Source organism: Cyclopterus lumpus, chromosome 17 (assembly GCF_009769545.1).
Source record: "Cyclopterus lumpus isolate fCycLum1 chromosome 17, fCycLum1.pri, whole genome shotgun sequence".
In the NCBI taxonomy this organism is placed as follows: domain Eukaryota; kingdom Metazoa; phylum Chordata; class Actinopteri; order Perciformes; family Cyclopteridae; genus Cyclopterus; species Cyclopterus lumpus.
In genome coordinates, this window is record NC_046982.1 from 12,199,555 (window position 1) to 12,224,221 (window position 24,667).

General features: G+C 40.5%; 1 protein-coding gene across 1 annotated transcript in view; it reads left to right on the plus strand.

Moving 5' to 3' along the window:
- The window catches only part of LOC117746555 (collectin-12-like), a 39,735-nt gene extending 15,473 nt beyond the window's left edge, over nucleotides 1-24,262 (plus strand). The window contains 21 exon segments of the mRNA XM_034555774.1: nucleotides 6,777-6,899; nucleotides 9,429-9,515; nucleotides 9,674-10,717; nucleotides 11,003-11,617; nucleotides 11,737-11,879; nucleotides 12,006-12,115; nucleotides 12,316-12,385; nucleotides 14,464-14,560; nucleotides 16,027-16,111; nucleotides 16,374-16,449; nucleotides 16,688-16,783; nucleotides 16,913-17,059; nucleotides 17,379-17,469; nucleotides 17,709-17,904; nucleotides 18,138-18,232; nucleotides 18,939-19,027; nucleotides 19,254-19,341; nucleotides 19,608-19,662; nucleotides 19,754-19,907; nucleotides 20,770-20,882; nucleotides 21,474-24,262. Of these exon segments, the coding sequence (XP_034411665.1) occupies nucleotides 6,777-6,899; nucleotides 9,429-9,515; nucleotides 9,674-10,717; nucleotides 11,003-11,617; nucleotides 11,737-11,879; nucleotides 12,006-12,115; nucleotides 12,316-12,385; nucleotides 14,464-14,560; nucleotides 16,027-16,111; nucleotides 16,374-16,449; nucleotides 16,688-16,783; nucleotides 16,913-17,059; nucleotides 17,379-17,469; nucleotides 17,709-17,904; nucleotides 18,138-18,232; nucleotides 18,939-19,027; nucleotides 19,254-19,341; nucleotides 19,608-19,662; nucleotides 19,754-19,907; nucleotides 20,770-20,882; nucleotides 21,474-21,684 (3,785 nt within the window). The 3' untranslated portion in view covers nucleotides 21,685-24,262.
- The last annotated feature ends 405 nt before the right edge of the window (nucleotides 24,263-24,667 follow it).

Consider the following 24,667-nt stretch of genomic DNA (forward strand, 5'->3'; position numbering starts at 1 on the left):
AGTGAAACACCCTGGATTCCACTTCATGAAAATACTGTATTTGAATTGTATCGGAAGATCAGAATAATGACTGTTCCTCAAATCAACACAATGCCATGTCTTTCCAAAAGCATTAAATATAACAATTAAAGCAACAATTGTGGTGTAACTATTTGATTATCAAAAAATTAATTCATTTGGGATGAAATAAGTTCAAAGATCCTCCCCTGCTCTCCCAAAAAGTTCAGTATCATGGTTAATTTTTATTTATTACCAACCTAGGGAAACACAGCACAATGCAATTGTAGCCCATTTGCAACACAAGAAAAACAGAACAAAAGAAACAGCAATGCATTATTTTCATGCATTGTTTTTACATTTGCATCAGGATGAATATAAACAGCAGCAAACATTGTTTATCAATTTTGACCATTATTGAGCACCAGATTCCACAACCTCTCATTCCACCGGAGTCCTGCCTTCTATCCCTTCGGCAAATGTACCCTTCTTAATCATTTTTGTTCAGTCCCTAAGCATGTTTTATAGTAGGCCATATAAGACTTGAGGGATAAGAGCATGCTAAAGAGGATGTTTTCCAGAGACGCCGGCCCATATTGCACTGCATATCCCAGTATGGTGTTTATGTTAAAGTCTGTGGCCAAGGCCTTCAAAGGACACAGTTCAGCTTTGTCAGCTTTAGGCAATGTGTGTTGTGTGTGCATGTGTGTGAGTATAGTTAATGAGGGCATCTCAGACATTCAGTCATCCATATGTTATTTCTCTTTAACAATCCAACATACAGATACAGGCGGCTGTAAACCACTGGTCTCCTTACTCATCAGTACCACGGAGAAGGTTTCATATAAAAACACCTGAAATAGCCCACAAAAGGCAAGCCCTTTATTTTTATTCTTGTGCTTGGCATGAGGGGATTATGTATCAACTGTTTGCGTGCGTCCTTTGATTTGGCTCCGCTGTAACAGGGTCCAGATGTTCTAGAGGACCAGGGTCCGATTTAAAGTGCCATAAACCTGTATGGAGTGAGTGAAAAAAAAAAAACATGGCCCAGGTTAGCTCAGCAATTCAGGGATCCTAATGTCTGTGTAATTTGTCCTAGTGGTAACTTCCCCTGTTTGAGAGTGTTTACTTGTTAGCATTCCAGTTGGCGACTGTTATAACTGGGTTAGCTATCAGAGCCAGAGGGGGACACCAAGACCACAGGACACATTGCTCAATTAAAGGTTCAACATTGTCTCAAGGAAGAAGTCAGAAGTACCAGTTCTTTAAGTGCAAGCTGCACCGGGCAAGATTAATAAGTATAATTACATCAGTCTTATCTGTCTAAATTGCAGTGTATTGCAAAAGAGAAGGCCATCAATCCATTAGGTCACTTTATTTACTTATATTTAAGTGTAGAACAGACACACTTGCGAACAGGAAGTAACCAAACTAAACTGGAGTGAAGTACAAATTGTTTGCTAAACAATGCTCCACAACTTTGATCCAGACTGAAATATCTCAACAACTATTAGTTGGCTTGCCATGATATTTTGCACAAACATTCATGGCCCCATGAGTCCCCATGACTTTCATCGACTGCCACCTTCAGGCCAAAACTTCCGCTTCTCCAACACTTTGGTACATTTGCATCAGCCTCAGTTGTACTTTGTGCTGAGCACTGCTGACTGTTAACTGCCAAATGTTAGCATGCTAACCCACTAAACTATATGGGAACATGAGAAACACAACAAATGTTAAACATCAGCATTTAGCTCAAGACACCAATGTGCCTAAGAACAGCCTGACAGAACCGCTTGCATGGCTGTAGACTCTGTCTTGTTCCCCTCATTCTTGCCGTTTTCCTATGAAATATTGAATACTGTCAACTATATATCCTGCAAACAATCTTATGCCTAGCCAAGAGGCTATAGGCTCTTATTGGAAGTCATTCAAGTGGGTTGGAGTAATGAGGCAAATTAACTTAGTAATGAAGAAATCAAATAATTATTTTAATTTTGTATCTGAAACTTGTATCTCAAATTCATCCTCAGTGATCCACTGTGGTTTGTTTTATATGCATTTATTTGTCTATTTTGGTTTCTGGAGTCAATTTTTTAAAACACAATTATTTCAGTAAGGCTGATTATGGAAATTGAAAACTGTAAATTAGATGTAATTGTAGTTTTGACAGTTTGTATTTGCAGACGTATACCACATAGTAACGTAACTGCTTAAAATACAAATATGTGTATTCCCTTTGGAAATGTGAGACTCCATCCAGGTGGAGTGAAGAGGCATGGCCTGTCTGTGGGACCACGTCCGGCTGTGGTAGCCACCCAGTTACTGTACGTAACTTAGTATTAACACTCTGCACAAAGGGTCTTCACACAAAAAGGCTCTCGTCTGTACAGGCTTTCTTTGTGTTGCCATGGAAGTTTCCACTGCCAGCCAGGAGTGAGACTGGCTGGCAGGCAGTCTCATGGCAGGTACATAGAATAAGGGAATAAGTGTTGAGACTTTTTTTTTCTTTGACTGACTCCGAGTCCAAATGAAATACAGCTGTTTTACAGACACCACTCTGGACTTCCCCCATCTTTCGCTCTGCCTCTTTTCACGTTGTTGCTGTTTCTCTGAACTCTGTTCTTCAGTTTCTCAACACTGAGCTAATTTACATCGACAAAGCTGTACCACAACTGACCATGACTTCTTCTTAGTATGAGTTATATGTGCAACTCTCACACTGGTCAAATACATTCCAGGAGATGCTCCAGAGATATCTACTATGTTGGTGCTGTTGCTTAAAAATAGTGTCTTTGTTATATCGTATCAAGACGACATATGAGGTACGTAAATAGGAAGTACAGCTGAGGCTGATGGGTATCATTAGTTTGCAGGTATTTGGTTGTAAATCAAAATATTTGATTAATTAAATGATTGACCTGATGGTGGCGCTGTTGTACATGAATGTCAGTACCAAGCATCATGATAATCCATCTCATAGATGTTTTTGATGTTTTATTGGAGAAGTTAAAATTCTGACCTGGTGGTGGCGCTAGAGTGAAAGTAGGGGGAACACCACAGTCATTAGGGTTCATCCATTGGACATTATGAATTTAAATCGTAATCTATTCAGTTGTTGAGAAATGTCCAATGGACGATATCGTCCCATTATTGTAAGCATGCTTGAAAAGAAGTTATAAAATAAATGTTAATGGATATTTATTTTGTCTTGGTCCATAAACTCAGCCCATAAATGATTATGTAAATACAAAAAACAGGCCAAAGTTGGAGCTATATGGTTCTCACATTTAACATAATATATTAGGTATGTTAGGTACAGTTTTCTTCATGTTACCGCTGCTCTTTCTACACTTTTGTGGAATTTATGTACATCTTGGGGATAATCTGTCTGGATTCCAGCTTGTTGATTGGGACGTCCTGGCTGCCGTCCAGCTTCTTAACTCTCGACAGGCGAAGTCCCCCCGCCGTGTTCTGCGCCGGGCCGTTTCGCTAAACAATGTGTTTTCAGTCAACTCATGACATGTATGTGTCAGCATGTTTATGTACTGTGGTAGTTTATGCGTAGCCAGCATGAAGTCTTAACGGCCCTTTGGATATGAAACATGACACGCGAGTGAGGTACATCATGGGGGTTTGTAGCACAAAGCTGAGTAAGCAGCATACGCAAAGAAGATTTTCTTCTATTAAAATGTTCATGATCCTTGGAATTAGCTTTGAACAGATTGTACAGGATGCTTTTGATTGTCCAAGACTTTTATTTAGCGTGCTGGGTTATCGTTAACGGGATAGACAGTCGGAGTTCAGTCTCAGAAATGTTTGCTATAGTTAACATTAACATACCGTTACCATCCTCTGTGGATGTAATTATGACAAAGCAAGCCATCAAAGAACTACTTTTATGAATAAAGAACCCCAGTTTGGTTTTCTTTCTGATTTCTGTGTAACAGAGTAGTGCAGCTGTACTTACTTACATCATTACTGTGTGCCGCATCTCTGTTGCTGAAGCAAAATCCCCAATAGGAGAACAGAAAACATTATTGCGACCCTGGATGAGTTTCCATGTTGTTCAGTGGCAGCATCGCTGCTGTGAGAATGTGACAGTCTAGGTTTGAAAACTGGTCCCTGCCAGGTTCTACAACACAGTATGAGGATTTTTCCCATGATGACCACATGGCTTGAACCTCCATGTTCCAAGTCAGAATCCAAAGGTGATGGAGCATTTTCCATATGTGCCCACTCACCACGCAGCCAGAATTGCACTCCAAAAAAATGTCACATTCACAATGGAAAGCTTTCTAAATTGAAGCAGTAGAACCTGACATTTTTTCTTTTTTCTTTTTTTTTTACGCATTTTTCTTGAAAAACAAGAACTTTAAAATGAGTCCAGTCATCAACACAATCTGAGACCGCATACTGAAATGTTCATGTCCCGGTCATGCTTTTAAGATTCGTGTTGTATGATACAATCTGAATTACAGTGTAATAATAAAGGTATGTGAGGGCATTGTACCGAGAAGAATATGTTGTTTTATGTTTGTTGTCGGTTGTAGAAAAGTTAATTATTGAAGAATAGGATAGCAATAGTCCGGGTGAAAGAGTTTTGACCGTGAGAGAGTATTTTAAATTCAGTGAACCTGAAAGCATGAGAGACACACACATGATATTGCCACCATGTTCAAACTCTAATGAACACAGAAATCCCCCCCCCCCTGCTTTGCTCTTGACCCAGAACCTGCAGACGGTCAGCTGCTTGTTTACATGGTTTGATGTTGTCCTTTAATCGGCATGTGGTCAGGACCAGTGTGTGGGGGGGTTCTCTGATGGAGCTCTCCACACTGGCTCCCAACATGAGGCTCTCAGCACACATAAGGACAACAGCGGTCTGCATATCCATATCTGGGTCTAAGGCTGGGGCGGGCCCCTTTGAGGTGGTCAGACGTGATGTTTGCACAGATGTGTGGGTCCAGTACCCCTCTGGTGGTCCGGGCCCACCCCTGAAGGCTGGAACCTCTTGTGGTTACACATTCAGTCCCATCACGGGTGACATGACTTAAAGGGACAGAGACAGGCCTCTGATACTCTGAAGTCATGGGGACCTTTTGTAGCTTCTCCTAGTGGAATCAATTGATTGAAAGGCCATGGGCCATGTTTTGTATTTGAAATCAATGCAAAATGGGGCACAAGCAGTCAAGCGACCAGATGGGTTGTAATCAAACCGCAAGATTGCCCCCCCAAAAAACATTGGATGCTGCTAAAGTCGTGTTATTTCAGTAAGGATGTCCTCGGAGGGAGGTGAACAGCCTTACCAGGGTTTGGCAGACGTTACATAGACTTGGAAAAGGGAGAGGTGTGCGGAGGAGTATTCAGTTGGTTGCAATCTGTACCCACACCACAGGATGTCACCAAATCCCACTCACTGTCCCTTTAAGACAAGTAATACAATAAAAGTGTATTTTACACCGTTTTGTTTTTGCTCAGTCCCTTTTTTTCACAACCTCCCCGTCTGAAATGATCTCTTCTTCCATAATCTGAATCAAGATCAACATAAAGATCTTCATTGTGTAAGATTCGTGTTCAAAGCTCCGGGTCCCGTGGCCGCAGGAAATTCAGGATTCAATGAGTTAAAGTTTAACAATATTTAATGGCAAAGATAATACTCATGTAGCGTTCACGATCGTGGGGCCAGAAAGGAGGAACTCTCCACAGACGGACTGCAGCTCCCAGGGAGCAACAGCCCGGGGCTGTCTCGAGTCTCCAGACCAGTAGAACCATGTTCCCCAGCACAAATGGTCGTTAGTCTGGTCATGCAAATGAATTCACACCTAAAGGTTAGTTCTATTGGTCAGTTCAAAGGATGCCACAGTTCTGTTCGCTAAGCCAATTGATAAGCTGGCGAGGTCAAAGCTCACACTTCCGGTCAAGGACAGGAAGTTCCCCTTCAGAATTAAACCCTATTATCCTGCCTTCAGAATAAAAGCAACACATTAGGTTTCAATCGGCATCCATTTTAACTATTGTCTAAACAATAAAACATTCATTCATTCTCATGCATCATACAGTTAATCATTACATTTGTCATTAAAACAGAATAATAAAACAGTGATCCTCTCTTATGTTTCATAATACATTCCTCCAGAATATTCCTCATAATATCCCAAATTAATTATCATATCTTTCTTTATGTATTAATTTAAAACATAAACTTCTCTTATCTACATGTGCAAATATATATAAAATCCACTACAACCCAACAATTGCCTGTTGTGAAGCGCCAGCTGGCCGAGGCTACGCGGTCAGTCTAATGAGGTCAAGTAAACATCCTGCCTATAGTATAATGTTTAGCATTGTATCACATGGTGTTCTGAGGACATAGGGTTAAGACGAGTGAACATCTGTCACATGAATGCCCAAAGATCGCACTGCACTATGGTTTTAGGTCGGATGGCAACGAGGAAAGACACTTTTAATGAATGGTACTGTTTTGTTTCGGTTTCTCTGGTGTATGGAGAACACATGTGCAGCGTTTTTCAAAGTTTCATATTGAGTCATTTAGGCCAAATGTTTTCAATTGATACTTGGCTGAAGAAAGTCACAGTGTGTCCCACTTTACACACACAGTACTAAACTTAGTTATGAAATGAAAAACAATATCCATTTTTTAATGAAAGAAAATGTTTTTTATTAACTCCATGGTGCACAACATTTGAGTTAATACTGCTCAGACCTACTGAATACTGTACACCGGTTTGTGACGCAAATTCTTTTGTCTGTTGCAGGAATCCAGGAGGGTACGGAGTGCACCAAGTGCAAAAATGACTGGGCGCTGAGGGCGGCTATCGCTCTGCTCTATGTGCTCTGTGCCCTGCTCACCATAGCAGTGGCCATCCTCGGATACAAAGGCAAGTCTAAACTAAACCCAACTGTGTTGTTCATGTTTCTGCTACAGCTGTGGTCACATGACACAAATCAGACTCATGTTTCAGAGTCACAGTCTCTAGATTCGCCTTCACAATTCCATTTCTTTAAAATCTACTAATATCCAAAGGTTCTTTAAAAGTCAGAAGATCTTAAATTCTGCACAATTAAGACATCAATGAGGGATTAGATATTTTATTTCATACAAATCTTTGGTTGTTTTAGCCTAATGTTGGACAGATTGCCCTGAATGTTTATACAGACAAGGTCTCCAGAGGATGTATCTTATTGACTTTGGTGATTTCTTTGGTGACAGTCTCGTCTGTTGACCATTAGTCTCATCTCTTTTGATTTAAAAAGATAATTGCATCAAAAGTCCAACTTCAGAGCCATCTGGTAAAGTGATCAATCCAAGTCTTGCTGTTTTTATATTAGCATAGATAGATATATGTTTGTAGACAATTTCCCAATGAACATATACAGTAAATGAATTATCCTAATGTAAATATATATACTTTTAGCAGATTTTCCCTTTACTTTCTATCTTTTTCTTTCTCAAAGGGTCGTATCACTGCAACAGAATGGAAAACTAATTCCAAACAAGTCAGAGAGTCCAGTCTAAGATGTACCACTTGAAGAGACTCCTTTGACAGATCATATTGTTTACTTCCAACCGAATTGATATCTTTTGAAGATTGGCCAGAGCTCCAGATTGGAAACACACAGTTTTTTGAGCAACATTGTCTTTATTGCAACAGATTTTTGCCGTTTCTCCCTGTTTGAAGCAAGGCATTGAGAGGAATCCCAGAGATCTCAGGCTCAATATGGAAAACACTTAGTGTATTATTCAGTCTCACACATTTGTGGCCCAAATCTATCATAGAAAACCTCAAAATATCCGTGAGCAAAAATAATCAAGTCCTACCTGTTCCACTGGCGCCCTCCTGGACAGACAACACATGGAATTGATCCAGTGAGGAAATATGTTCTACAAATTAAGATCTAAATCTGAATCGTGCCCTGTAAGTGCTGTCAGGATTGTTTTGGGTTTCCAGCGTTGGGTCTGTGTTTGCGTGAAGCCCATGTGATGGTGGCAGTTTGGCTCTAATGTCTACCAGATGACCATGCAGCGACTGCCCTGGCTTAACAGCCCAGAGGAGATTTTATGGCTTGGTAGCAATTTGTTGTCTCATGAACCACAGGTTGACAAATGGCTACGAGTGTCCAAAAGAGTTTGCATGAAAACCAGTGAAGGCTGGTTTCTGTGCGTTGTATTGTTTCCCTTCTGCACTCTATAAACATGCGGTAGTTTACCAGCAAACATAAATACATCTTTCTGCAGTAATCAACATCTTCGCTGCTGAGTCACTGAGTGTGTGCTCCTGCAGATTTGATCAGCATTAATCAGCTGGGCCTCATGTTGGTTAACTAAGTATAGCTCATAACCTCACAATAGGCAGCCAATAAGTCTTACTCAAATAAGCAACCTTATATAACTCAATAATGCTTTTCCAATACTGGACTGTGGGGTAGATATTCGTCACTGTTTTCAGGGGCAGGTCGTAAGTAGTAATCTTAAATGAATGTTAAGGGCAACAAATACAGTACGACTGAAAAAGATAAAGAAATTAGAATTTTAAAGTTAAAGAGAAAGAGACCAACAGCTCTTTAAAACTGGGTCCATTTATTTGTTTTTTTGTCCCATGTGCATGTTGTTGTTTCGTGCTTTTGTCACTTCTGGAATGATAACAGTGAAAGCCAGGGATGTTTTTAGGCGCCCACATACTGAGAGAAAAACAAGCGGTGGAAGAGAGGACATGTTGCAGATGTGAAGTGGACAGAGAAAGTGGAACCAGAGTCAGCGTGTAGTGTGGTTTTAATCATGTCTTTGGCATTGTTTATACTCTTGAATTTGAATTTCTGAATTTTGATTTGTATTGATCAACAGATACAGAGTTGCCCGGTTACAAAAAAACATAGGAAACTCCACGTGGTTCAACATCCTTCTTTCAAAATTGCTGTTTGAGTTTCCAGTTATTTACTGGAGGGAAATGAAGACAGCAGCACCCTCTGCTGTTCACCATCAGTTTAGCTCAGGAAATTCTGCTTTTTCATGTTATAGTGGGATATTTATGTATAAGCGGAGGAAGAAGTATTGAAATGCTTTGCCAAAGTGAAGGTAGCAATACCATATAAAATCATTCCTTTAGAAGTAAAAGTACTCATTAAAAAGCAGTGCTGTATTATTATTCAATTCAATTCAGGTTATTTTGTATAGCCCAATATCACAAATTACAAATTTGCCTCAGAGGGCTTTACAATCTGTACACATACAACATCTATACAACATCTATATTGACATCCAATATTACATATTGGATTGTCAATACTGATCTATCTATCTATCTATCTATATATCTATATATCTATCTATCTATCTGTTATGACAATATTGTCTATTTACCATAAACACCGTACATTCTATTTATACCTTCTTGTTCCTCTTTTGTCAGTGGTCCAGAGAATGGACAATGTCACAGAGGGCATGCAGAATTATGGAGGCAAGATCAATGCTGTGGAGACAGACTTAAAGAAACTAGGTAAGTCTCATAACCATAAGATTAGATAGCAAAGATGGATTTTTTTGTAACCAACGATAGCTGGGAACAACATTTGAAATGCAAGGAGGTGCTTTTTGACTTTACCATATTTTAGTTTTCTTTCATTTAACCTATTTGTGTGTGTGCCACCTTTTCAGATGATCAGACAGCAGAGAAGTCAGTTAATGCCACAAGTAACATCAAGACCTTCAAGTCCGATCTGGAGGCACTACAGAACCAACTGAACGATATTGCCCTCAGAGCAACCAGAAACAGGGATTTGCTGGACGGGCTTCAGATCACAGGCGATGACATGCAGAACGGCCACGTCTCCCTGCAGAGTTTTATGCAAGGCAACGAGGCCTCATTGCGTGGGGTCAACCAGACCTTGGCCTCCTACAGTGGCATGATTGACGACCTCCAGACAGACACTGCACGTCTCCAGACAGAGATACAGGGCCATGTCAAGGTGCAGAGTCAGACCCAGGTTAGTATCAGTGCACTAAACATCACCCAATCCCAGCAGCGCAATCTGCTCAGCACGCTGCAGAAGACGGTGGAGGGTGCAGGCCAGGCGGTGCAGAAACTGAGAAATGACTATCAGGGTCTGCAGCAGACAGCCAGACAGACCCGGGCTGACACAGAATGGCTGAAGGAAAAGGTCCAGAACCTCCAGGTTTTGGCAGCCAATAACTCAGCACTGGCCCGTTCCAATGGAGAAGCTCTGGATGACTTGGGGGCTCAGCTCAGCACACTGGCCAGCCAGATCCAGAACACCTCCACTCTCAATGAGGAGCATGGCCAGAGCCTTCATGAGCTGATGGACCACCAGAGAGACCACGATAACGCCACCTCATCTAAGTTTGATGAGATGGAATCAAGGCTAGACAGACATGAGAATGACATGGACCGCGTGACTGGAAACATGAGCTTCGCCTCGCAGCTTCTCGGTGCGATCAGCTCCGACCTGAATGGCCTGAGGTCGTGCGCTGAGACAGTGATGCGACATTCAGACCTGTTACTGGGGCTGAATGATAGTGTGACGGAGGCCAAGGCAGATAGCAAAGAGCTAAGCGCACAGCAAGATGAGCTTGCAGCCAGGCTGGACAAAGAGGTCAGCAACCTCTCCGTGGTGATGGAGGAGATGAAGCTGGTGGACAGCAAGCACTCAAAGCTCATCACCAACTTCACCATCCTGCAGGGTAAGAACACAAGACGTACTTGGTTCGTGTCCTGGAAATAGTAAAAAATGATAAGATGAACTCCTGTTTTAAAAAATATTATCACACGTCATCTGGTAAACTGCTCCAAATGTTGTCTCTGCGCAATGAAAGGATTCAGATCTTAAAGAACCACAGCGACTAAGTTCAGGATATGCTATATCCAGTCTTGAGTACACTGATACTATCAGCAAAAGAATGTTTAACTAAAAATACCAAAGTAGATCTTTTTAAGACCTCAGTACATCTGCTGTTGTTGTGTTTCAGGTCCACCAGGTCCAAGGGGCCTCCGGGGGGATAAGGGTCCACAGGGAACAGTGGGCCAGCCAGGACAAAAGGGAGATAAGGGAGACAAAGGGATGCCAGGGTTGGTGGGACCAAAAGGAGAGAAGGGTACTGCTGGACCACCAGGTGTGACGGGTCCAAAGGGTCCTGTCGGGGGTCGGGGTCTTCCAGGGGCTAAAGGATCGAGAGGGTCTGGAGGTCGACCTGGAAACTCTGGTGAAAAAGGTGACCCTGGGGCTACGGGGATTCCTGGTAGGGATGGACTCTCAGGGTTGCCAGGACCACCAGGGCCACAGGGGCCCAGAGGAACAGCAGGACCTGCAGGACTCGATGGGCTTCGTGGGCCTGTTGGACCCATCGGCCCTCCTGGTCCTCCAGGTCTACCAGGGCTACCTGCTCCAGCATCTCCACTTTCAAAGCAGCCTAAGCCCACTCAGCCCTCCAGGATCCCTGAAACCCCCAAACCACCTCAACCCCCCAAACCCCCCAAACCACCCCAACCTCCCAAACCGCCTCAACCCCCCAAACCAGCAGAGGAACCAGAAGGCTCCGTGTCTCGGCAGATCCAGCCCTCTGTCGCCACTGCTCCAGCGCCTGGTGAGTTAAATGATTACATCAAGATGGCCCATTCGAAGTACATTTTTATGAATTCTGATTCCACATAACGTATGTTTTTACTTTTAAATGTGTCATATTCTGTAAATAATTAACTCCAGGTTGCCCAGCTGAGTTCAGAAAGTTTGGAGACAGCTGCTATTACTTCTCTTCTGGTCCTCAGAGGCTCAACTTTGACGAGTCCAACCAGTTTTGTACCAACATGTCATCTCTAATGCTCATTATCAACGACAATGAGGAACAGGTAAACCAGAAATGATCTGGATAGTTACTTAAAAAATATTCAGTGACTTTAAAGAATGAATCAAACCTAATTTTAAATCCGCAGACTGATTTTCCTCTCAAACATCTTTTTCTCTTCTATCCATAGCAATTTGTGAGAGATGCAATTGCAGGAAAAGGTTATTTCTGGCTGGGTCTTACTGACAGGGAGGAGGAAAATGTATGGAAATGGGTGGATGGCACTGTACCTGTTTTCAAGTGAGTAAATCTACAAAATTGGTTTAACAAATAATAATGAATTTGTTATTAAGCAGATGAAATTAATGTGTTTTAGTGCTTTCTGACTTGATTCCTGGCTTTTTTCTGTTCCAAAACAACGGGCCTCTATGAATGTAACTAACAAACCCCTCTTATGATGCTTCAGCTTTAATACATATTATTCATGTTGTTGTTCTTAGGAAGTGGAAGCCTGGCCAGCCTGATAACTGGACCCATGGCCACGAAGACGGAGAGGACTGTGCTGGCCTTATCCACAATGCTAACTGGAACGATTTCTACTGCACTGACCGCATCGGTTTCATCTGTGAACGTGCCTCTGACTGTCAGTCCCTTCTATATATGAGACCTTTTTGACAAATCCTCTTTCTGTGTATTTGTGCGTGAATATATTTTTATAGTATAGCGGTGGCAATATGCTATAGTGTTCCTACTGCCAACAAACCCCATGTGAAGTTCACAATCAACAATGTGTTAGTTGACCCCATTACTTTCTGAATATATCCTGAAACCAGCTGAGCTCTGTAGCTCTTAGCAAATGTGACTGAAACTGTAACTCCAAAGTACCCCCAGGGGTACGAGTACCCTCATTTGAGAAACACTGCATGAAAAGTGAGTGCTGGTATGTCTGATCACCAGGATGATGTAAATGGGATTTAAATAAACCACAGAGCCCAGTGACAAAACAATGTTAAATAAAGGGCTGGAGTGTTTGACCATATTGCATGGTCCTCATCAGAGAATTTACTCCTGTAAATGTAAATGATGAAACTTTCCATACCCATAGGCCTGAAGCATGTCTGCATCATTCTATGCTGCAACTTTCTTACCTGTGTGTACTTCATCATTAAAATGAGTTTGCGGGTTGACTGTATTTAGTTGTTGCTGTTGCTTGAACTGTTAATATATCAGCCTGTAAGCACGCCATAAAGATGTTAAAATCTACTTTATGTCTTCTCTTCACAGCGGAGGTTCCAGTTTTATAGCATCCATTGAAGACAGTGTCAGCTGTCTCTCGGAGAATGGTGGAGACTGACGTTGAGGTTGAAGTGCGAGGATAATGAAGGACACGAGGAGGAGCTCTAGATGACTAGAGGACTCTGATAATCCCAGCTCAGTCAAGCATTACTGAGATGTGGACTGGTCTTTATTTTAAAGGCACTTTACAAGTATGCTGCAAAGGACATGCACAGACTCAGCCCATTCTTGTATTGATTTGGTATTTGTACTGAAGGAAACATTTTTTTAGGCTCTACTAAGTCAGCCAGCGTTGTACTGGTGTATCTGTAAATACTATTTCACAAAAGATACATTGTTGTTTGGGATTGAATTTCAAATTGTTGTACTTCTTGGCTGCCTTCTTGTTCTTTACTCTTTAAAAAAATATATTTTAGAGGATTGTGTTGTTAATAAAGTGAAACTATTTTTATACTGTCAAATACTTACAAATACACAACTGTGATTAGAAATAAGCTCCCGGGAAAATGATGAGGAATCACTCACCACCAGCAAATGACTACAAACTCTGATAATAAATACAAAATACTGAAATTTAATTTCACCTTTCTACATGTGTCTTATTTTTTTAAGAATAGATGCTCAGTGTGAACAGTGCTGCTGTTTTATGAAGAACAGTATGTCTTAGACGTTAGACTGCCAGTAGGAAAGATGTGTTAGTTTTTGTAATAAAGCCATCATATGTGGATTTAGTTATTATGCCAAATACAATATGTGAAATATGTTACATGTTTATAATTTGCATAATCAGTTGTTATTGTTGTATGATCAACCTTTTTCAATTCATATAATGCTTAAGGACTGAGTGGCATTATGTAATCTGCTCAAGGCCCATTATGCCTTAATGAAATTACCAAGTTCCTATGGATCACAATAAAATGGTAAATAAACTGTGTGTGGAGTCTGTGCTGTTTTTCATATGACATATGGTAATAAATGCATTTTGATGATATGGCACAACAAAACATTTATTTGTATATGTTTATAAAAGCTAAACAAGAAAGGCAACTCCTAATTGATACATTACTTATATATACTAAATGTATCAATTAGGAGTTGTATTATCAGACTCATGCACATCTGCACACTTTTATTTATTTATTTAAATTGTCTCTGAAACAGCCCCGTGAGTATTTGATTAATTTAACTTGGTGACAGCAGTTAATTTAACACGCGTCTGTCCGCTCCAATTACCCAGAATGCCTCGCTTGTTGCCGTCTGGCAAAGGAGTGACTGTGTAGAAAAAAACCAGCCAGCTGCATTTGACATTCATGAAGTCGTCGTTACTATGCACGTTTATCCTATGAAATAACAATAGAAGGGGACACAATTAACAGGGGAAAGTGAAATCTGTTGTCATCACGCCAGCAATGCCTCTCTTCGCGACGAACCCATTTGACCAAGATGTTGGTGAGTAACTAATCACAACTGGAGGCTGTTTCCAGCAGGCTAGCTCGAGTAGCTTCGATAATACAGCTTTGTATGTGATCTTTAGCTGCCTGTCATTGTGATAACACCATCGGGAGCTTTAGTAATAAAGCTATACGGCTGTGTTGTAGTACATGTTGCAGTATACACTAACTGACACGCTGTGGTCCATGTTTATTAATGTCTGTTTTGTTTGTTGTGATTTGCTCTGTTAGCCGAGGAGCTAGTCGGCTAACTAGCTTGCACCCTAATATTATGTGGAGATTTAGCTGTTAGCCATCAGCAAAGCACGTTATGCAAACGTTTATTTGAAGAGTTACATTTTTTCTATTAAATATGTGTTTGTTTGGTTTCAGTTATATTATTTGGAAAGTTGAGATTTAAAAAAAAATATTTGTTCAGGTTAAATTGTTAATAGACATGGGACAGCGATGTTGTCATCCGGGTGATTGAAGAAACGTTTACATGTTTACGTTAGCGAGCCTTCTTCCTCCTCCATCTCACTGCATCCCATCGTGTGCTGGCTCCCAAATAGATGAGCATCCCTCCGATTCCTTTTTTCTCTTTGTTCTGTGTCGAGTGGTTCAACACGTCATTAGCATGTAACGTTAGAGTGTGCAGGAGGTGGAAGAAGTGCACACAGACGCCCAACTAAATATGCAGTGCCAGATGAAGCAGGAGACAGTCCATGTACAAAACTATGGCCCTCAAAGCTACCAGTAAATACTAATTTGGTAAAGCTCATGATGAGTATGTTTGGACTATCGGCTGTTATTTCAGCTTGAGTTGTTATTGTGAGCCTCTTTGTTCTGTTTGTGTATACATAAGCTGTTAATATCTCTGTGTTGGTGTCATCTACTCGTACGCAGGGGTTGAGGATGCAAATAAAATCATCCTGTTCTGGTAATCCAATATCGCAGTGGTTATATAACAATGATAATAACTTGAGAGTAGTCTTGCTGCAGCATTTTCAACAAGGTGAATTTTGGAAAAATTGATTAGAGTGAGACAGGAATACAGTAGTCTAAGCGGAGTGTAATGAAAACATGGATCATCCAATCGAATAACGGCAACAGTATAAATGGTATAGCAACTTTATATCTTCAAATGTTATATAATACCATCTCGCCCACCTCTACTTGTGACCATGTTTTCTGTTTGCCAGTGCATTTTTTCAGTGTTTAACATACATTTACTTCATCATTACAATTGTTAGGGCCTTCGGTTATGTTGTCTGTTTAAGCTCATTAGTATGATTACCAAAAAATGAAATTATTACACACACACAGTTTGCAAATACAATTTGTGTTTCAAGGAGCTTTATGATTTGTGATCATATGAGGATCCTCACCTCTACTCTCTTCCTCTAAATAGAATAAATTATGAAAAGTGCTTTTTTAATCTTTAACTTTTCTGCTTATGTTGGTTGTTTTGCTTTTTTCCTGCAGAGAAAGCAACCAGTGAGATGAACACAGCTGAGGACTGGGGCCTCATTCTGGACATTTGTGATAAGATAGGGCAGTCACGCACTGGGTAAGTCTTAATATTAAACCTGACACACAAACACATTTATCAGACTAGGCATGACATTTCCTTCAAGGTTTTTTTATCGTAAAACCAACAAAACCCAGTGTTGGAGATGGAGCTCAGGGACCAGGTGCACATGAATACATTGAAGATAAATATCGATCCCTTCATGTTCATAAAAAAATGATCTAGTAACATAGATGGCTTGTTTGGTCCTTACCAAGCAGTTACTCTCCACAACCTTTTAATTGCTACTCTTCTGTTGCAGGCCTAAAGAATGTCTCCGCTCTATAATGAGAAGAGTCAACCATAAGGATCCTCATGTGGCCATGCAGGCACTGACTGTAAGCAGATTGTTAACAAACGATGTTTGGTATAAGTGTACAGTGATTGCTTGGTCCTTAGGGCATCATGTAGTCTTCTTGTCATCGATAATTAACCTTTCCCTGAGATGTGCGCTAGTGGAGAAACTGACTTTCCTCTCTGATAAGTTATATTCTAATTCGTGCTACTGTTTTGTCACATGTTGCCATGGATTAAATAATGAGTCTGATGAACTGTTTTTACCAAATGTCCCCACAGCTCCTTGGTGCTTGTGTCTCAAACTGTGGGAAAATATTCCACTTGGAGGTTTGCTCCAGAGAGTTTGCCAGTGAAGTCAGTAATGTTCTAAACAAGGTTTGTGATGTAATTTTTGATTTTCAGTGTGTTTCAGTCCACAATAATTATGTTTGATTACTTGAAATTGGGGAATGCTGCATCCATTTCCCTTGTTCTTATGATGTGCCTTTGTATGGTTGTCCCCAGGGCCACCCCAAAGTGTGTGAGAAGCTGAAAGCCCTGATGGTGGAGTGGGCTGAGAACTTCCGCAACGATCCCCAACTCAGTCTGATCTCTGCAATGATCAAGAATCTACGCGAGCAGGGTGTTACTTTCCCAGCTGTGGGGTCCCAGGTAGGTGTGTTGAGTGGAATCTTAGCATACTCTGTGAAAAGTACATGTTTAAGTTGCTTTATTTACGGTGGACTAGTGGTGAGTCAGATCTTTACCATTCAACTGCAACATCCTCATTTCAATTGCGTCCAAGGACATTTGTTGCATGTCGTACTCCTCTCTTGCTTCCCATATTTTATTGCCTAATACAGGCAAAATGCCAGAAAATTATTTGTTTTATATAATTGGAGAATTTCAGGTTGTTTTGCTTAAACATCGTGTCCTTTTATTCTTCTAGTTGTTGATTCACATTAAATGTGATTATCATTTTGTTTCACAGGCTGCAGAGCAAGCAAAAGCAAGCCCCGCTTTAGTGGCAAAGGATCCCTCCACCTCAACAAATAAAAAAGAAGATGACGATTTGGCCAAAGGTAAGGAGCACGTCTAGCACAGTGAAATACTTATTTAGGCTTTTCAGCCTTGTTCTGGACAATGAAAAAAATGTGTTCAATACTCGGACGTCAATGGAGAAATGTATTTGAAGAGGTGTTATCCTTAAAAATATGCACTCAAGCACCTTTTTTAATTCCTAATTTGTGTTGCATAAATAACATTTCCCTTAATTTAGGGCAAACACATGATTGCACATATCCGTCTCTTTTGTGTGCAGCTATTGAGCTGTCACTGAAGGAGCAACGTCAGCAGCCGCAGACCTCCCTGTCGAGCCTTTACCCGAACACCTCCGGCCTGCTCTCCTCGCACAAGTCCGACGGCAGGAAAGTACGCGCCATCTACGACTTTGAGGCCGCTGAGGACAACGAGCTTACCTTCAAGTCGGGAGAAATCATCACTATCCTGGACGATAGGTGAATCTTTACACACACAAATGTGGGGAAAAGCAACATGCAAGGATTTGTCGCATGACTGAGAGGAATGATGTCGAGGTGGTATTCTGAGCTCTGTGGAAATATCCTGACGTTTAAAAGAATCCTGAAACAGCAAACTAAGCCAATGAGATCTAAATGCAGCAGTGAGAAGACACCACTTTAAATCTATTGTTTGATTTATTTCAGTAGGTTTATTTATTTTTTGATTTCAGTGACCCTAACTGGTGGAAAGGGGAAACATACCAGGGAGTGGGGTTGTTCCCCTCCAACTTTGTCACAGCTGACCTCACTGCTGAGCCTGAGATGAGTGAGTACATTTTTAATAGAACATTTACTCCATGATCAATATTGCTTTATTGATCATAGAGTGGGAAATACTCTATCACTTTCAAACAGCTGGTCAAACAAGGCAAATAACACAGTACAATCAAGACATTGGTCAACAACAGAGAGTGATCAGTGGATTATCATATGCAGCAGGATAAATTCTCTGATAGCGGTTTGGACACAATTCCTCTTCTTAGAGAGAGCTTCCCAATTCTTATACTGCTTATTAACAATTTTCAGTGTCTGCACTGTATACATCTTTTTTTCTTTTTCTGTCCGCTTTGCTTTTTCACTGTCTGGTTGAATTTGTCATGCTTCTTAAAAATGGTTGCTTATTCATCATATTCTTTGGCATGATGCTTCTGCAAGTGTGTCACTCCTCAGTCAAAACCCTCATACTGCACATGTGCAGTATCTTGGCTTTCTTTCCTCCGTTCATGTAAAACACCTCCAATAATCAAACATGATGAGGACATCTTATGAGCATTATTGGGTTGTGTGTTCCAACAAACAAACATGAAAATTAAAAGTTGTTGTTAATAGCTTGTATCAGATTGTAACATTCGTACCAGTATTTTGAGCTAGTATCCGACTGTAACTGAGTGTCCAGTGAGCACATCCTGATCTCTTAAATCTGTGTCACTGATTGCTACTGATTGCTTTGCTGCCATTTTGGAAATCTACAGTGAAGACAGAGAAGAAGACCGTACAGTTCAGTGAGGACATCCAGGTGGAAACCATAGAGCCCGAACAAGAGCCTGTATTTATAGACGAAGTAAGTGTGAACACTTGCTTATTATGCTTTTTTTGCCTCATTGAGATCTCAATGTTCCATCATGAAATGAAGAGTTTTGTTCCAAAATAAGATCTGACAAACAGACTAAGTTTCTCTATTTTAGATACATTAATTGGTGAATTTGTTTTATTTGTAACTGGGTAGAAAGATTCACTCATCACATGTATCTGTAACATGTCCTCACATGATTATTGAAATCCTTCAGGACAAAATGGACCAGCTTCTCCAGATGATCCAGAGTGCAGATCCCACAGACAACCAGTCAGACAGCGTTGAGTTGCTCCAGCTGGAAGGTAATCTAAACTCTGGGTTCATTATGTATAAAGTGACTAAGTGAGATAAAGGTTAATGTGGATGATTTTATATATATATATATATATTGCAGAAGCAAATGCACTACTTTGTTTAAAAAAAAAATAAAAAAAAAAGTCGATTATATTTTTATATATATATTGTATTCATCCCCAGGAAGAAATTAAGTTGTAGCAGCAGCAAACAAGGTTACAGAGTATCGTTGACGACAGACACAATTGATAACTATTTGTTGTATTTAAACCAGGTGCCTGCAATCAGATGGGCCCCCTCATTGACCAGAAGTTGGAGGATATAGACAGGTGCATTGAGTATTCAAACCTACATAATTCAAGCGATCTGCAAATATTTAGTGAAGAAAATCTAAATGTAATTTCCTGTTCGTTTCAACAGGAAGCACTCGGAGCTGTCGGACCTGAATGTGAAGGTGATGGAAGCTCTGTCTTTGTATGCCAAGCTGATGAATGAAGATCCTGTTTACGCCATGTATGCCAAGCTACAGAGCCAACAGTACTACATGCAGCAACCTGCCAACGCAGCACAACAGGTACAGTAACGTCTGGGAATAAGAGTAAAAACTGTCTACCATACACATGGGGATACCAAAAGAGTGAAGGGTTTTGAGTGCGAGCAAAAATCTGGTTGTGCACAATTTCCTAAGTCTTAAAGGGGACGTTACACATTTGTTCCTTAAAAAGGTAAACACGTTTCATAAGGAGGTCTTTGAACTAGTACCTCAAACCTCATAAATCATACTAGAACTATCTGGATGGAATCCAGTTGCACTCCAGATGAGAAGAAAAATTAATTAAGTGCACTGTTTAAATATAAAAGTATACATACTGTCTAAATTTGCATCCTACCATGAGGAGAAATCAGGTGCTTGTTGCTGTAGAGAGACCATGATACTCTGAATTGCAGTATGGGATGGGAATTGATTTTAAGATGTTGCCGCTTGTAGCTGTGATTCTTTATTGATTTGTCAATGCAGCAGTTTTATTATCTCTGAACACTGGAGTATGTCTCTATGTGACATTAGGAACATCTCTAACTTTTGAACATATTAAAATAAATTACAATAATTTTAAAGACAATTCAAGTCGCGATGTTGCATTATTTCTCGTGAAATTATTCCATACTTTGGAGCATTTCTTCTGATCTTCTATGACTCCTTGTATCAAGTTTGTTGCATCGTAGACTCAGAGTTTGACATCCTGACGCAAGCTGCAACTGTCAGGAAGACTTGTTACAATGACATCATTGATCTCAAAAGCGTGCGATTCCGATTGATTGGACAATTTGGAAACCGGTACTTAACTGGAACTGGTTTTCGATTCTCATCCCTAATTGCTTTCGATCTTAGACTCTCCTCCGTTGGTAACACTCACTGTTCATGGTTTTGGCGTCAGGTCTATCCTGGTCAGCCTCCACCAGGTCCGTACGCCATGAGCGGCACCGCGGTGCAGGGTTACATGGAACAGCTTCCAGCTGGAACCCCCATACCTGGTCAGCCAGCTCCCAGGTGAGTTCATCAAACCCCAGTATCTCATCTAGAGAGTATTATTCATTTTTTACTGAGAATTTTCAAATAGTGGCAGGAGCCTTGTTCAGCAAAGTGAACCAAGCTATGAGACGGCCTTTCCTTCCCATTTGCACCTGTTTATAGAAGTATATTGTAGGATGAAGCCTCCATGTTTTCTAAACTGCTCCTGCTTTCTGCTTTTAATGCAATCTAAAAGCTTCGTCCAGGTTTACCTGTTGATGAAATAGATTCAGTGTTATCTAAATATTAAGTCCTAATTTCTCAACACTCTGCTGCTCTTTTTTTCGCTTCTCTAACAGAAACACTGTTTATGCAACAATGACTAGGTTTCCATGCACACTAATATTTGCATCAAAGGTCAAGGTCACTGTGACCTCACGTTCGTCCCATTCTTGTGAACCTGGTATGTCGGGAACATCTTGAGCCAATTTATTCAAATGTGCTTTTGCACTCACGGTTTAACCAACTAGAATTTGGTGGTCAAAGTTCACTGTTATTTTGACTTTTCATATTTAATGTTTCCACCTTTCTGTTGTGGTGTTATTAATGTTGCTTTGTTCTTTTTCGTAGTGACGTTCATATGTACATGGGCCAGCCGCCAGTCTACACTGCAGCTCCAGGCAGCATGGCCCCAGCAGACCTACAGTCCTACCAGCACCCAGCCAGTGGCCCTGGCCCCGCCCCCGGCATGACGCCAAACTACAGCACCCCTTCTGGCCCGAGCATAGCACCTTCATCAGACGCCTCACAGGCCCCTTACTCAGAGAAAGCCTTGCTATAGGGCCCGAGCTCGCCGTTATCCTCACGCAGACACACATGCACCAGACCTGATCAAATAGTGGTGGGAGATCATTTCCTTTGATTTTTTGTTTTGATTTGTGTGGAACACCAAGTGGATGCAAACATTTTAACAAAGCAGACTTAACTTGACATGTGGCACGCTTTGTCTTGTTTTATCTGGCAGATAAATATATACAGTTACAGTTCTCACTCCAGATTTAGAAGTGATCATGAGGCTTTGATTTGAAGAGCTCACACATAGTCTGACAACAGAGACACCCTGTATTCTTTCGATACATTTTTTACTCAAACTCCTTTACATAACTCTGATGTGAAGCCACGAACGAGCTTTCAGTTAACTTTTATCTTCAGTTGTACTTAATTAAGTGTTGGTCATCATTCAAGCCTGATCACTTCCAAATCTATATCTGATAGCAATATATGCATTGTCCAGTTTTTTGTACAGGACCTGACATTTATTGCTGATTAAGTTAAGATAGCACTATTGAGAAATTGTGGTTATGTTTTATTTTATCAGTCCTAGCTACATCATTTGGTGCCAATTTTAGAGGAAATGGGACAAAATATATTGAAGTAAATTTATACAAACTTGATTCAATTTAAACCCTAGTGAATATTTATTCATTAATTATTTGAAACTTTATTCCTCGGACTATATATATATATATATATATATATATATATATATATATATATATATATATCTCTGTGTGTATGCAATTACTATTTGATCAAGTGTAAAACACACACACCTTCTCACCACTCCTCAACAGGCACACTGGAGCTAGACACACACACACACACACACACACACACACAAACCGCACATCCTCATCAGTGTATGATCATTTACCTTCACTCACACACTTATATGCCACAGCCTTCTCACCCTCTTAAAGCAACTGAATTGCTAATCGTGTCACAGAAAAGGTGACGTCAACATACTTCTTTTTTAAATTATTATTATTATTCAGAAAAAGGACTTTTAGCAGTGCTAAAGACTTTAGATTACTACATTCTGTATATGTCGGCAACTTTTACAAGTACTGAAAACTGAAGCCACTTTGTTTTTTTTGGGAGGGGAAAAAGAAACCAGAGGAGTTTAAGCATGCACTTGACTCTTGTATATAACCGAACTAGTAGCGAAGCCAGATGATGAGCTCATAGGTGGGCTGGATGTTAGCACAGTCTGGGTGTTTCTCTCAGCCTTGAAGGTGAACTCTGCAGTCATGGTGTCCCTGCTGAACTAAAGGTGTAAAGGCCAAAGACAACAAAGCGGGGGGGGGACCATGCCAGAAAACAGATATTTTTCTTTTCCTTTTATTCTGTTCTTAACATGGTCGACTCTGAACTTCATACTGCAGAGTTTTCCCTTTCAAAAGGAGCAGCTCTAGATCCTTGTTGGTGGATTTAGTGTTTGCTCCATCTCCATTCAGGGGCTGTCTGTACAAACGGGCGACGGACTCGGCTACTGAGGGGCCAGCTCTCTGAAACGCCTCAGTCTTGACTTTTTTTTTTGTAGTGCATTTCAATTTATGTTATGATTATTGTTATGATATTTTAAATGCAGGATGTATGTATTCATAGAAAAGCAGAATATGTGATATTCTGCCTAACTTAGTTGTATATTTAAATTGCTCACATGAGGACGTGGACATTACTCTGTTTTATACATGCTTGTTGTACTGTAGGATAAAATGTTAATGTGAAATACTGATCTAACCTCCCGAAGCATTTCAACCCTCTCCCTTCTCAGAGCTGGAGAACACTAAAACTAATTCTACCTGAAGCAGGGCTGAATTGAGGTTTTATGATTCTGGAAAGCACAGTCAGGATTTCTAAACGGCTCTTTTTCTAGGTCACCCTCAGCTATCAGTTACAGAGTCACTTTAGTATCTGATATTGTACAAACCTACCGCTCACACTCCTATGGCTTCTATGTGTTCAACATATTTGGGAATGAGTTGATGTTTGTGAATACTGACTGCATTGCAAAACTGATGAAACGGGCAAATTATTTATCTGTTCTTGCTTAATATTGAATGATGCTACATGAAGGAATTATGAAGCAGTCTTAAATACGATGAGCTCCGTTTTCAAGTTGCAAAAAAAAATTGGTGTATTCATCTGATATTTGTGTCTTTTTAATTTCTCTTCAGTTGTGTCACAATATTAATTTTAAAACCGCTCAGTTTAAAGTTTTGGTTTGTGGGACTTAGCAAACAAGAGGACATTTATTTCCCGCAGAACTTGATTTTAGTATTAATATAGTTGATTTGAAAGATGGTATAGTGTTAATCCGTTTGATCAAAGAGGGCTGAAAATTTCAAATGTATGAAAAGTAGCAGCTATTTTTGGAGCCACGTTTTTGCCACAACGTAACATCGTGCTGGGTTGGACTGCGTAACTTTATTGCACAGGATTGAGATGCTGCCTGTTTTTAAGTTTCAAACATCCTTATTGTAAAGGTTCTGTCTAAACTTGTATCCTGCTGTTTATGTATTCTTTTAACCATACTTATTAATCGGTATTCACAATAAAACCAGGCCAAATGTACAGAATATTATGGATGGCCTTGTTTTCTTGTTTTTAAGAGCACTCTGTAGATGCATACAATATATGTACTGGTGTCAGGAAAACAACATGAAAACATTTTCTCAAACAGCTTTCACCTTTGTGACGAGGTAGATTAGTTTTTGATCGGCAATCTCGGTGGAGGGACTTCAACATTAGTCAGGGGGACATATTGTGTGTTTAGTGCACTAGTTGACCTACACACATGGTTTGCTGTTTTTGTTGTGGCCTTTGACCTGCTCTATTATGACACGGTTAGAGGACGTTGTTTCTCCTCCAGTTGAGGGGTTTCTGGATCGTTGCCCTAGAGATCAGCTCTGGAGGATTGCAATAGAGTATGATATTGATCTTAGTGGTGTTGGGGATAAACGGCTAAAGAAAAGGGGTGC